This window comes from Apteryx rowi, unplaced genomic scaffold, assembly GCF_003343035.1.
Source record: "Apteryx rowi isolate R43461 unplaced genomic scaffold, aptRow1 scaffold_5, whole genome shotgun sequence".
Taxonomy (NCBI): Eukaryota; Metazoa; Chordata; class Aves; order Apterygiformes; family Apterygidae; genus Apteryx; species Apteryx rowi.
Window position 1 is genome coordinate 1,809,622 of NW_020450760.1, and position 14,522 is coordinate 1,824,143.

At 37.3% G+C, this 14,522-nt stretch overlaps 1 protein-coding gene across 5 annotated transcripts in view; it reads right to left on the bottom strand.

The window, feature by feature from the left end:
• The window catches only part of TECPR2 (tectonin beta-propeller repeat containing 2), a 41,877-nt gene extending 31,598 nt beyond the window's left edge, over positions 1-10,279 (bottom strand). For 3 of the 5 annotated variants that reach the window (XR_003255737.1, XR_003255738.1, XM_026079402.1), the window contains exons 1-10: positions 10,184-10,279; positions 9,187-9,471; positions 8,938-9,066; positions 8,409-8,540; positions 7,337-7,494; positions 5,833-6,145; positions 4,871-5,003; positions 3,409-3,879; positions 1,815-2,809; positions 366-549 (exon numbers count right to left, since the gene is read on the bottom strand). Coding sequence is in view for 3 of the 5 variants with exons in the window: in XM_026079402.1 (XP_025935187.1) it covers positions 366-549; positions 1,815-2,809; positions 3,409-3,879; positions 4,871-5,003; positions 5,833-6,145; positions 7,337-7,494; positions 8,409-8,540; positions 8,938-9,066; positions 9,187-9,405 (2,734 nt within the window). In the remaining 2 variants the exon portion in view is untranslated. The remainder of the gene's footprint in view (positions 1-365; positions 550-1,814; positions 2,810-3,408; positions 3,880-4,870; positions 5,004-5,832; positions 6,146-7,336; positions 7,495-8,408; positions 8,541-8,937; positions 9,067-9,186; positions 9,472-10,183) is intronic. The other 2 variants (XM_026079404.1, XM_026079403.1) reach the window with 2 other exon arrangements.
• Between the last annotated feature and the right edge of the window lie 4,243 nt (positions 10,280-14,522).

Genomic DNA, 14,522 nt, shown 5'->3' on the forward strand with positions numbered 1-14,522 from the left:
GATGTGATAGTAAGAACTTGTTAGAAGATAACCACTTAAACTAGAACATGGTATGCTGATGTACTGAAAATGCACATCATCCAAGATGACTTTTTTTTTTTTTTACACTACTTTTACATGAAACAAGTCCCAAAGAAACAAGAACCAAGCTTCTAGAAGTGCTACATTAAAATAGTCAATAAGCTACATGTACAAAAATTACAGCTACAGTACAGTGCTTACGTAACAGTGCTTATGAATCTCAGAAAGATGACAAGTCTACCCAATTAAATAATAGCTATTATAAAAAAAAAGGCAAAGAATATGCACAAGTCTATGAAAGTTCTGTATTTACATGAGGTTAAAGGGAAATAATGCCAGCCAACCTGAGGGGGAAACCGCCACCTGCTGGACACCATCTTCAAACTTCTGCCACCGCAGTCCGGCACCAGGCAGAGCACTGCAGTACAGGCTGCCTCTGTAGTCCAGGCACCAAATATACTTTTCTGAGACAACCAGGCTCACTATGCCATAACCAGGGCCAGAGTATCCCATCCAGCTCTCTGCAAACTAAGAACTGTAGAGTCAGAACAGTGTCAGGCATCTTCAAACTGCACAAGAAAATGGCAACATATAAGCTATAACAACTGACATTTTCATTTAAAAAGCTAAATGTAAAGTTCTTATGTACCTTAATGAATGAATGAAGGAATGCTTTGTGTAAAATAAAACTCCATCCGTCAGAGTTCTCTAAGATAGTGTACTGCAAGCTCCAAGACTGTGAGAACAAAACTTTTGGCAAAAAGAAAACTCCACACTGTCACCTACCTCCAAAAAGTGGCAGATCTTCTCTTATTAATTAAAGAACACATACCTAAAATAAATGGCAGCTGCAAAAAAGGAATGTTTAAAAATGTCTAGTATCTCCTTAATCCAGAAGGCTACTTATTGTCTATTAAACAATTAGCGAAGGAAACAAGACAGCCGTTTTGGAAAATACTAGCGCACAGAGACTACTGATGAAGAAACAGCTAAATGTCCAACTCCGATCCTCCTTGTATGGTACAGAAGCCATGTATTACAGAAATTTTGTTTACAGACTGCTATTCTGAATTTTGATAGCTTGCATTAGGTGGACCCAAGCACTGCATATATAACCTATAGTGTAAGCGTCCGAAAAGCTGATGTGCTTTTCTAAACATTCTGGAGCATGAGAACACAATTTCATAACCTGAAGGCCTTCTATACTTTGGGCTACACTTATCTCTGAATAGGACACCATCAACACAAATCTTAACCTTTTATCTACAAATATTTCAGTTACTCTCAATACAAGGCTGTTACAGATTAAAAAAAAAAAAAAAAAAGAAGGAAAAACTGTAATTTCCTTCTTAAAAATCTCTGCTGAAACTCCCAGTGATTTCAGCAATTATTAATTTTAGTATTTCTTTTCTGTAGTCTATAGGAGAATTACAATTTCTGGCAATATTTCCTCCAAAAAGATAACAATGAGGAAAAATGGGGTAACAGGAAGAATTCCAACATTTTAAATAGCACTCACTGCTGTTTAAGACACAAAGACAGACTAATCCTTATTGTGAGTACTTAACAGGTGAAATAATCCTTCTCTAGAAGCTAGCCATGCAGGATGATCAGCATTAATTCTTACTGTAGTCAGTGGAAGTTGGTAACAGTATCTTGCAGGAATTGGGCTACTTGTTCAATCAAATAAGAAGAAAATTGCCTTCCTAAAGAACTAAAGAATAGTATTTACACAAATGTTTCTTTTGAAATGCTGAGATTATAAATATTTTAAGTAAATTGAAAACATATACCTGATCAGATTTTAACAGCACCATTTCATCTACACTTATTCTGGCCACATCCTGGGCAGCAAGCCCAGCACCAATTTCAGGCATGCTAGTCTCTGAAGATGAATACGGTAATCCATGTCCATAAATATCCTCTTCATCACTTGAGGCAGATTTCTCAGTCTTACTTTCATGAGTGTTTGTTACCCATTCAGCAGTGCTAGTACTAGATCTAGCTTTGATTGCACTTTCAAAATTCCATCCAGAAATGGAGGTGTTCTCTGAATAAACCTCTTTAGAGATGTCAAACTGGAGAACAGAAGGATCTGACAGAGAATTGTTTACTAGAGAGTCTTGCTGTTGGTCTTCCCTACCAGTTTCATCACTTTCCTTTGGTGTCAGTGATGTCTGAACACCAGGTATACCATTGCACTCCAAAAGCATTTGGTCTGTAAGGTCTGGCTCTTCAAAACATTTTTCAGTATCCTGCAGCTTTATTTTATCTAAAGTTTCATCTATTTCACACAATGCAGTAAAGGCCTGTTGTTCTTCTTGGCTTACCCTTCCAGGACAGCATTCATCATTTGCAGAAAGCACACTAGGATTATATTCGGTATCAACACTGCTCGCCAAGTCTTCTGTGAGGATTAGAGGAGAGAGAGATGTCAAAGCATCTGTAATAGTCGATGTGCCCATGCCACTGTCACTATTTGGAAGTTTCTGTAAATCAACCATATCTCCATTTTCTTCATGAATTAGTAAAGTAGTAGACTCGGGAGACTGTAAGACACTGAAAGTTTCTGAACTGTTATCTTCTTGCAAGATCGTATGCGACTCCACACTGAACATGCTTTCCTGATCTGGAGATCCGGTACTCAAATGATCAATGCTCCCACTCATTAGGCTAGAAGTCATGGAAAATGAATCTGCATTCAGTGAATGTGGACTGTCACCAGAAAGCTGACGCTCATAACTTGGTATACCTTCCAGAGAGCTGTGGTTTTTCTTGGTCCCACTTTCTGTTCTCACAAAAAAAGGGGAAGAAATATTATTAATAAAATCTATTAAATATCAATGCAAAATAAGAAACTCAAATATTTCATCACAGAAGAAGAGTTAAATGCAATGTTGACATATTTAATTTTATCACTTCACTACTAAATGATACATACAAAGGCCAACAAGTCTTAATTGCAAAGCATTTTAAAGTTATGAGACCAACACAGTAAATTAGAATGATTAACTACATATTTTAATAAACTAAAAAGCCTGGCTAAGGAATACATTGTCAAATATAAGAGACAAATATTAAACAATTCCAGCGTAAACCTGGAAGTAGAATCCACTGTATATTACCATTACATAAATGTTTGTTTACATAAATCAAAACAAAGTTAAAAGAATAACACAAATACATCTAACAAGAAAAAAGTAATCAATTGATCACTTTCAAAACAAGCTTTCATCTTAAACATAAATGACCCACCAAAATATGTCAAAGTTTTACATTTCACATGATAATACAACATAAAGCTGTTCAAACACACATTTCACAGAAGTGTGTATCAAGTGACACATTCTAATAATTAGCAGTGGCACAGGAAGTTGTTAGACTTACCTTGTTTCTTCTTTTTTTTCTTTTTCACTTTAATTGGCTTTACAATGAGTTCTTGATCAAAATCTTCAGAGCTGATGATGCTGAACCGCTGTGAAGAAGGCTGACTCTCTCTCTGAGCTTCTGAAAGTTGGTCTGCACGTATCATAAAACTAGAACCACTGTCCACAGAATTTACTGAACTGCTCCTGCTTCTTGATTCACTTGCTACAGAGCAGCCCCTTTTTCTTGTTTCATTGTTTAAGTCTCCCACTCTATCAAAGCTTTTTTCCGATAGCATTGGAGTTTCCAGATCATCTTTTGCTAAAGAATAAGAGTCATTTTTATCAGCAATAACTGAAGGGGAAGTAACCTTTTTTTTATCTGTTTCCATTGAAGGGCCAGATGATACAGATGCAACTACTGATAATGGGGTCAGCAATTTAGGGTTCATATCTGTTAAAGGACTCAGCAATTTTGAATTCACATCTGAAACTGACCAAAAGAAAAATAAAAGTATAAATACTAGAGTGTGAAGAGAGTAGAACCATAATTCTTGGAGAGTGTTGAAAGAAAAGAAGTTTTATCCAATGGAAAAATATTCTATCTAAACTTGCAACATTAACATACATATCATATTGTAATTTCATGTAAGTGGAACTATATGAAGTCATTTTAGTAAAATCAAACCCCCAAAGCCTGTATCAAATCTCTAATAGTAATATTCTGAATTTATGTTTATGTATGGAGAATGGTGCAAGTCTTCAGCTTGGAAAACTCAACTGTGTCAGATACTGAAGTATCCTTTATCTTCAACTTCTTCATCCAAACATTCTGTAGCTTGCCAAAATAAGCAAAATTTACCAGATAAGTCACTGTGGTAATTAAAAGAAAAATATATTTCAAGAAGACACCTTTCAACCTATACTCACAAATTAAGAATAGAACAATAAGCATCCCTTAGAAGCCTGTGAGTGAAGAACTGCTTAAACAATTAAATGCTATCCCTAATCTAGTTCCTTTCAACACAAAATGAAAGGTCTAAAGCTTCTCTTTATCTGCCGATTTCGCTGAAACATAGGTGCTGACCAGTGACACAGAACCAACCTATTCAGGCATCTCCAAACCAGGCAACTGAGATTGTGAACAAAGAGAGAACCACAATCAGGAACACAGACTTCTTCAGCACCATGGTTTTAGAATAAGGGCTAGACTGCACAGATCAGAGATGCCAGACTAGGATAATGCTGATCCACTCTCAAAAAGAGGGAACTATAATTGATTTCTTAATGCCTCAACTCTTGCTGCAGCCAAAACAGAGGCTCAGATAAACAGATAAACCAGAGCTGTAAATATAATCTTTAGAAACAGTTAAGCAAGTCAACAGAAGCTGGTAGATTTTTGTTAGAAACTAGAAGGCTTTTGTTAAAAAGACAGGCACCATGTTCCACGAGGCACATACTGAAATTTGCTAATTTATACAAACCTATTGATGACAGTCCTTCAGGTCTACTCGAAATTCTTATGATGTCTCTATCTCCCTTTAGGAGAAAAATCTCATTGTTGGTACAGGACACAGACACAATATCACCATATCCTTCCAAGCCACCAATCAAAGCCTATAGAGTCAACAGAGAAAGAATTAATTGGCATGAGATTAATATGCTGCTTGGGCAAAATGAGGCTCTTTTTAACAAGTGTTCACTGGAATTTAATCAACATGTATAGCTACAGAATAAGGGTTTTATCTTATCAAAAAGAAAGAAAACTGAGAAAAGAAACAGGAAAGCACCTTTTAATCCTTACATAGCTCAATTTTTATACTAATTTTCATTCTGTATAATGCCAGGGATCTATTCATTTTCTCTGTCTAAATTAATAGCAACCAATCGCTTAACTCTAAAAACAAACAATCTGGTGAGGGAAAAGAACTGCTGTACAAATGTTCGATATAATTTAGACAAAACAAACAATTTGTGTTCACTTTCATACACATTTTTTAAATGACAAAATAGCTAACAGCTTTCTCCACACCAAACAAAATGGAATACTTGTTTTTTGGCACAAACACCAAAAACAGTAGAAGAAAAGGCAGAAATAGTTCCAGGCATGTTTTAAAGGTCTAAAACATCTCTTAGCATGCATTACTAGATTTTAGGTTTATATATGCTTTGCTACAGATACAGAATTTATTATGATGCACAGAAAACACCTGGATTGAAAGCTTTATATATTAAATATAAAAATTAAATATATGTAAGTCTTGTCTATGAGTATATCAATACAACCACAACTTGAAAAGGGAGAGATGAAAGTTTCCTTTGTTAAGTTTAAACATGAATTTGAACCATGTAAATGTAATGGACAAGCCAAAGAGAGTCTCACAGGTTAATAGCAGCACGACCAAAATCAGGTAAGAAAAAATATGCACCCACAAGATTTATCTACCTGGTTCACAGTGTCTAATAAGTAGATGCTATATTCATTCCAGGTCAGCACCCATCCCTCTTGGAAAAAGCATGAAACAAGCCCAAGGTGTTTCTCTGGGGAGCTACAACTTCCTCTGTCAGATGGCTCCAAACGAGGATACAGTTCAAAAGTTTTTACTCCTCCAGCAAATACATCTTTGAGTATGAATGTGGCCTGAACAGTTCCATGAACATCTGACTTCCAGAGACGGAGCCCAGGTCTGGCAGCAAACAGCGTCAGGTCACTCTGTTTACAAAGGCCAGGTATAAAACACGCTCCAAACTTGCCAGTGCTAGAATGTTTAAAAAAACAAACAAACAAACAAAAAACACTCTTTAAAAAGCTATACACAAAACTACAAACTTAGAAACAATTTTTAAAACCAATGCCACAAATTTACAACTGCAAGTTGGCAAAAAAAAAAAAGTTTTGTTCTTAACCTTAAGTATTAAGGCAACTGTCTGAAGTACAAATTTGGTTACAATAAGACAAGAACAGTGCTTCCAAATAACAAGATCTTTCCCTCAGCTTTAGATGTCAGACATTACATATGCTAAATGAGTTAAATGACTTCTTCTAATATGCCTTATAGCCTTGGCAGTACTCTTTGTCCACCCCAGAAAGATCCCATTATGCAGTTACCTTTCTCCTAGAAGTGAGAAAAACAAGCAAAACACTACCAAATAATCCTAAGAAACTGACAGCCTCTATCTGCAAGGAGCAAGGAACAAGTCTCAAGCGTTAAAATCCTCATCCCTTGTACGTAGGCCATTATTATCATCATCTCAAAAAAAGAAAGAAAAAAAGAAAACACAACTGCTGTACATAAGTGGGGTAGTCCTTGGTATTCCTCTTATTATTCATATACCTGAAAGATGTACATTATAAACCTTCTTTCAAGAGTCACCTTCCTCTACTTCCAGATATAGTCAGTCACACCGTTGTTCTAAGATTCAGTGCCCTTTTCCTACATATCCAAAAGTGATTACACAATAAAAGATACCAGAAGGTCATACAAGAAGTTTCTAGCCTTCAAGTCAAATTTAAGTGCTTGCTATACATTTTCCCTTTTAATTCATCTCCATGTAGAAGAAAAAAAAATAAGATGTTGACTTGCTTTTTGCATTAGATAATGCATCACCCATTAGATGCACCTGCTTATAATGCTTGCTCATACCAAGCCACAGTAAACCATGAGGGACTGCAGTGGAAGTTTAAGAATTGTTTCTGTTTAAACAAGGGGAAAATATCTTAAACATTTTTTCATAAGTCTCCTGAAAACATGATTGTAACATATTGGCAACCATAAGTTTTCTAAGTAGGTAGAATCATCATTTCAATGTCTGAGTGCAAATAGCCACTGCAACTAAAGTTTTATTAGCAGACTGCTGTTGTATTAATTGTACTGTTTAGATCACTTGTAATCCTCTCTGAAAAGCTACAGTTAAAAGATGTGCCTGCATCAAGATTTTGTAAGGGTTACTTTTTTCTGGGTTGTGTTCCAACTTGCTTGACAGATTTCTCTTCTGTATAAAAAAGTAGAGTTCGTTGTAAAGTAGAGACAAGCAGCACTTTCTGGTTGTAATCCAACTGGACAATTGAAGATGGCTCTTCCAATACAAGGCTGGAGTTGCAAATACCCTTTTAAAGATAAATGAAATTAACAAGAGTTAACCTTTTAAAATTAAAGTATATGGTAATAACTAACACTTCAGAGAAGTTAATATGGCCAAGAAGGGGGGGAAAAAAAAAAGAACAAAGTTTTTGAACTATTGTTACATGAAGTTAATTTAACGAAACTGCAATTCCTTTATGCAGACCACATGGAAAATGGACTGTGCATACTGGCAGTGCCACACTATGAAATTCAATTTCTCTAGGAATACTAGCTAGCCTATTCAGCTTGAACTCAATAGAGCTTATTTTCTTCCTTTTTCTCCACTGCCAGGCCCCAAGATGCCAAGATAATTCTTACATTTGGTAGCATTAAACCTTTCTATGTCAAACCAGATGAGACCGTCATAGGTAAATCAGGGATGGTTGTAGTTTAAACTTTTCTCCCATGTATAAATTCAAGTTAACACTTATTTTGTAAATGTCCCAGGTCAGAATTAATTACCAAACCTTTAGAAGAATTCTACTTTTTACTAACATGTTATAGTCAGCCAGTAGAACCCAATTATAATTTCATTCTACATTCTAGACTGAGATGCTAAACAGCTCTGAAAAAAGCACTTCATCAATACAGTGAAGCAACAACCTTGCATCATTCAAGTATACCCTTTCCAAATAAAGTACTAGGTGAAATCTAAAGTTGTGGCTAGTTATTTCTGACAGAAAAATGATAAAATGGGGAGGACAGCTGTTGCGAAGGATCCCCAATGGTCATCTTGCAGCATGTAGCTATGTATGTGTGTGTGTATATATACATCAACAGTACAGTCCAGCTAAATATATGGTACTAAGCATTTAACTATCTGCTAAATATTTAAATACACAAACATTCTTTCAGAAAATCTTAAGTGGGAATAAAGGTCTCTAAAACAAATACTTACCTGGTCTAGGTCTAAGGCAGAGTAGACAATTTTCCCTTTGTCATCTCCAGAGAATAATTTCATTCCATTGGGACTCCAAGCTAAAGCTGTAATGCTACTTTTGTGGATACCAGCAACATCAAATCTCCGAAGCTGTGAAATAATACCAAAGCAATATAAGAGTGAAGGGGGGAGAAAACAGACACAGAGCCCACTCAGTGACTCAGACTGATAAATCAGCGGTCAAGTACAAAAATGAAGGTTATTTAAAAAAAACACACACACGCACACACACAATAAATACCTTGCCAGTTATTACAAATTAGTAATTTCTCAAAAGTATTTTTGATTAAATTTAATCTTTTGTAATGAAAAACCTGCTTTAAAATTAATGCTTTCATAAGCCTCATATACAAAGTTTAGAGCATATTTACAGATACTTCATCATGAAAAATTCTCTGGTTTTCATTATTATGAACAATCACCTAATAATCTAGTAGGATTCACCATACCTAGTCTCACAGAAGTTTAACCAAATGCAAAGATTTACCTGTTTGTTTCTTCCAGGCAATGAAGACACAAGCTGAAATACTGCAACCCGACCTGAGGCTGTACCAACAGCAACGAGATCATCAAAACAACTCAACAGCTTTACAAAAGTAATAGATTCACACTTCCCCTGTTGGAGCAAATGATATACAAAACTTGCTAAGTTATGAAAGACAGAAAACAACCGTAAATAGCCACTCAATTCTGAGTGACTGAGCACTGTTAAAAGCTTCATTAGAAGTTAATTTACCTCAAAATTATATTTTTTCATCTGGTTTAAATGCCTGCAGTAGAGATAAAGCATTCCAATGCTGCTCCCCACTGCAATGTAGTCCCCATTGGTATCAAGTGCTGTGAGGTATACCACTATAGATCGGAAGCCTTTTTGGACCTTTGTAGGAATGGCATTGAGAAGATAATATAAAGGACAAAACTCCTTAAATATAACTGATGAAGCCACCGATGCCATAGCAAGCACTGGTATCAACACTTTTAAGGTTGAAATAAACACATCTATTTCACCACATAAGGAAATCTGAAAGACAAAACCAAAAGGTCATTAACTTCTTTGAAGAGCATAAATGGTTAACAGAATACCCTTTAGCAAGTAGGTATGCAAAGATTGTCATTTTTTGTTTGTTAAGAAAAAACAAGTTAAATTCTTCTAGAGAATGCAAGTTGTTCTGAAAATAAGAGCAAGATTATTTCTTGGACTCAGCCACATCTACACGTGGACGGTAACCACTAAACATGGGATAAGAATTTTTTCTTGCAGTTGTGAACTTTTCTAAGTTGAGTTCAAATGCGTTATTTCTTCTCATTTAGCTATTGAAGGAACTGTATAGCCACTGCCTGGCACTAAACAATCCATGCAGTCCATTTCTTCATCTGTCTGCAAACTCTAGCCTCAAACCTTCCAGTGCTGAATCTTCAGTTTACATCAAGAGTAGTATGAGCATGGGATATTTGCTGTGTAAGACAGCACAATAAGATCAAAGTCTCAAACTAGTATTTACGCCCAAATCCTTAACTCCCACTCTGTCCCAAGGAAAACAATACAGTTAGATCTACAACTACTAGGTAATCAGATAGTAAAAATAGTGTGGGAAGGAAGGAGAACACAAAAATGAGAGAATTCCCAGTGTGACAGACACACAAAGATATCCATGTAGCAATTTAATTTAGAAAGATAGCGAGCAAACAGTAGAAGAAACAGGCTTAAAAAACAACAACAAAAAAACCCCCACCACTATATGCCTGTGCTTCCTGTTACAGTCAAGTGAGTAACTTCATGTTGATGAGTGACACTCTACGCATACATATAGGAGAATTTTGGTATCTTTCTAAGAAAAAGGGAAACAAAGGTTGTATTTGCCCTCTTCAAGAAAAAATATAGCTGGAGCTCATTGTAGTAACAACATACTGGCAGCTTCAGAAAAACCTGATATTATCATGAGGTACATAAAATATTAGAAATATTAATTAAAACCAGTAATTTTTCTCATCACAGGATGACAACCTTGACAGGAACATTTTGCAGCAGTATCTGTTCTCCTCATGGATGACTCTAGAACATGGGAAAGAAAAGAAACTTCCACTTCTTGGATTTTATTTTGCCACAAGCTAGTCTGATTAACAGAATGGTTTAGAATCTGCCAAAAATTGCTGCAGTTTTCTGAGACAAGGATTCCAGCTTTCTGGAAAGAAGAAAGTTTTCTATGCTTGTTCAAAGTGCAATATTGAAGATTTTGTTAAGCTTCAGCAAGAGTTATAACTTACTTAGAGAAAGAAAAAACAGAAATATACCAAATTTAGTTGGGAACACTTTAAACATTCAAAATTATTCTGTAAAGAATTCCTACTGTAATTTGTGTGATATGCTTATTGTGCCTAGCTTGTATTTCTCCAAGGATAGAAAATAGTGTATGTTTGGCAGTTTCACAAACTACTTCTGGTGATATCTCAACTAAATTACAAAGAGAGCGTGTGTGTGTGTGTGTGTGTTTGCGCGCGCGTGCACTGGTTTAATATCTCCAGTACTGTGAAAGGTTCTGGTGCTCCATTTTTAAAACTGCTATTTCACTTATTGTGCAAGAGGACTGAGCATGCTGGCTTTGGGCCCTGCAACACTTGCTGTCAACATACAATTCCACTAAATCCAAAGGGATTACTTGCATGACACTACCCATTCAGGCCCATGTTAGACAAGACAGCAGGAATAAAGATTGGTTACTAGACCCGTACTTTAGCTGTGTCACAAAAACAGCCAGTGAAGAAGCTGACAGCAGTTATTAGATTATCTTAATTGTTGTGATAAGTTTTACTGCTTGCTAGAGCTTAGACATATGAATAATACTCTCCTCCAGTGTTTAGCAGCTGTCATGTCACCTATTTCATAAAAATACCATTAGGGTTAGCTGATTAATGTGCCCCAGCTGGTTTTGAATGAAGAGTTCCTAAAAGAGTTGTTTACTGAGTTACCAAATAATCAAAGTGCTTTACCTTTCTTTTACAATATTTTCACACACCATCTCTTTCCTATCCTGCATTTTAGGACTCCTGTCCTTTCCTCTAGCACTTACCACCTTCTATCTACAGTCAATTAAGTTTAAAATAAGCAAACAAAAAAACCACAAACCACTGCTGAAGTCTCATTTGCTGTTCTAAACATGCTGCTTTGCCAGTTTAATAATTTTACTGGCTGCTGGTCTTTTCTCACTAAAATATACTCTTTGTCCTAAGTCTCATGTGTACAAGTCTTCTTCTGTCTAGGTCTCAACTGCTACCACTCTCCAGTTAATGTCTCATGAATTTCACATATTTTGTTTTTTTAATTCCCCTTTGTCACTCCCATAATTCACATCTATCATCACCCCAAACTGCTCTCTTAGTTGGAACAGTCTCACACTTCCCAGTTGTCAGAATCCATTCTCTGTCTTAGCTTCCATCACTCATCCTTACAGCTCAACTACAACTATTAAAAGCATAATAATTCATTACAAACTATGGAATTATGAAAAACTATTACCCAGAAAAAGACTACTCTTCTTTCCTGTACAACAACTAGGCCTGCAACCTGATTTTTTTTTTAAGTCTATACTTAACATCAGAATTTTCCTGATGACTTTGGTTTTTTTCCACAGAAAACACTGAGAAGAATTATTTCTTGTCATATAATAAATTTTTAAAAAATTGCTGTCAGATTAGGGTTCTCACTTCTCATCATTTATATACAACCCTATTTAGATCTTCTCTGATGGCAAAGTTTTTAAAAATGAAATTATTCTTTTTCTCTATAATCCATTCAACCTGTACAATCAAAAATGTATTCATAAATTATAATTTCTTGTCATCACACAAATCAGTTTCATTTTGGGTGGTTTACAGGCTAACAAAACATTTTCCACTCTTCATGTGAAAACATGCAACTGAAAGCTCAAACGATCACTTACTCAAAATATTGTTAACGAAGTCATTTTATCTGAGCAAAATAAACGTATAAAGGACTAAAGAATTACAGTGTGGCCTTTACATTCAGAGATTCTGTACAAACACAATGATTCTCCGCTGCTTTTGAGTCTAGAGTCTTCAACATCTCCCTAATCACATTTGTATATGATATGCGGTCTCTTTTTCTTCTTTAACGGTTTCAGGATTATACTTTTATCTGTTTTTCTGACTTCATTAATCAGAGACAAACAGTGGATATAATCTATCTTCTCAGACAGATTTTGGAATTGGACCTGCACATTCACTGTGTCAGCAGTGGTTATTCTGAAGAACATAAAAGCCATATAGGGCAAATCGGATTGTGCTAATCAGATCTCCTGCAGTGGAGATCAAGCAGAGCAAAATATCTTATGCTACATTTGAAAAACAAACAAACAAAAAAAAACTACCACAGAAAAAAAGGAGGTCTGTCCTTTTCAACCCACAAGAATCACAATGAGCTTTTAAGTATTTCATTAAAAGACAATACATAGAAAAGCAAAAAATCTTTTTCTTTTCTCTAGTCTCAGAAACAGGAATAGGGCTCAAGTTTGGCTACCAGAGACAACTATTGAGAAAGATAATCTTGTGGTTAAACAAGTACTTAGTGGATAAAGCTTCAGTTTCAGGGTATGCCACAGATTCACTATACAAGACTGAAGTTGTCACTGCATTTCTCTGAGCCCAAGCTTCCTCTCTGTACAAGAGGAACAACAACTCTTTTTTATTTCTTTGACATACCAAATTATATTTAAGCTCTTCAGAATACAGACAAATTTGTATGTGTGACCTCCATTTAACACAACACACTCATCTCAGCTAGATCCTGTAAACTAAAAAATAAGCAGTTATATTTTCTGATACATTTCATATTTTTAGCTACCTGACTGCCACACCTGTTAGCAGTGTTTTAGGCAGAGGGGCAAAGTTTTAGACCTGTTGCCCAGTTTTGAAAGAACAGCAAGACAGCCGAGACAATCCTCCAAAGTTTTTGATATAAAACAATAGCCAAGTAGAGGGGAGAACAAAAATTAGCACCTTACTGAAACAAAGGCCGGCAAAACTCAGCTTTCGCACACCCTGTTTGGCAGCAGGTAGATGACCAGTTAGCACAGAGGTAGAGATTACCTAATTAACATGCACATAGCTCAAGACTAGTCATAAATTGTTTTATTTCTGGCTCAGGGGAGTTTCTGTAAAAACAAACAAACAAAAAAAACACACAACCACACTCAGATTAGGGGCTGAAAGGCTGGAAAAGGGAGAATCTGGGGTCACTGCACATGCACATATGTAAAGGCAGAAGAATACGGAGCCATGGGAAACCAGGCTTTGCTTGCTCTGTTGAGCGCAGAATACCCAGTTTCTCTACAAAAACCCTCGTCCTTAAAAGGCATTTCTTTATTCTGGCAGATGCTTCAAAAGGTTCATTTCAACAGTGTTGCATCTAGCACTCTGAGGGCTGCAACTACTCAAAGGGAAACGGGCACACACGGAGGCACCGCCGGAGAGGCAACCCGCAACGCTCGCTTTCCTGGAAGCGCTTCTGGCTTCACTCCAGCGCAGCGCTCGCACCGGATTTGGGCACACCGGCCCTCAGGCAGGTTCACACACGGTACGCTCCCGGCGGCCAACGTCCAAGCGGATTTCTTCCGGGACAGTCCCCCAAAGAGACACGTTTGCCATTACTGGGGGCTGAAAACTAAGATTTCTAGGTTTACTCTTGACGTTTATTCGTCTTAAATTAGCACCCGGGCGATACCGGTTTTTAGCGCGTCAGTACTGGGCTGTAACCGACGTCACGGGAACGAGAAGTTTCACCTCAGCAATAAGCTGCTAAGCCCACGCGGTGCCCAGCGCGGGCGAGACCGCTAACGGCGGCCGTTCCCACAGCGGCGGGATGCGGCTCGTGCCCCCAACGGCCGCGGCGGCCGTTTGAAACGGGGCAGGCGCGCACCTGCCGCCGGGCAGCGCCGCGCCGCTCCCGCCTGCCGCCGCTCGCCCTCCCCCGTCCCAGCCGCTCCCCGCGCTGCGGAGAGACGCGCGAGGCGGCTCGCTTCCCCCCGCCCCAAGCCCCGGGAGGGGCGGCGGGGCCCC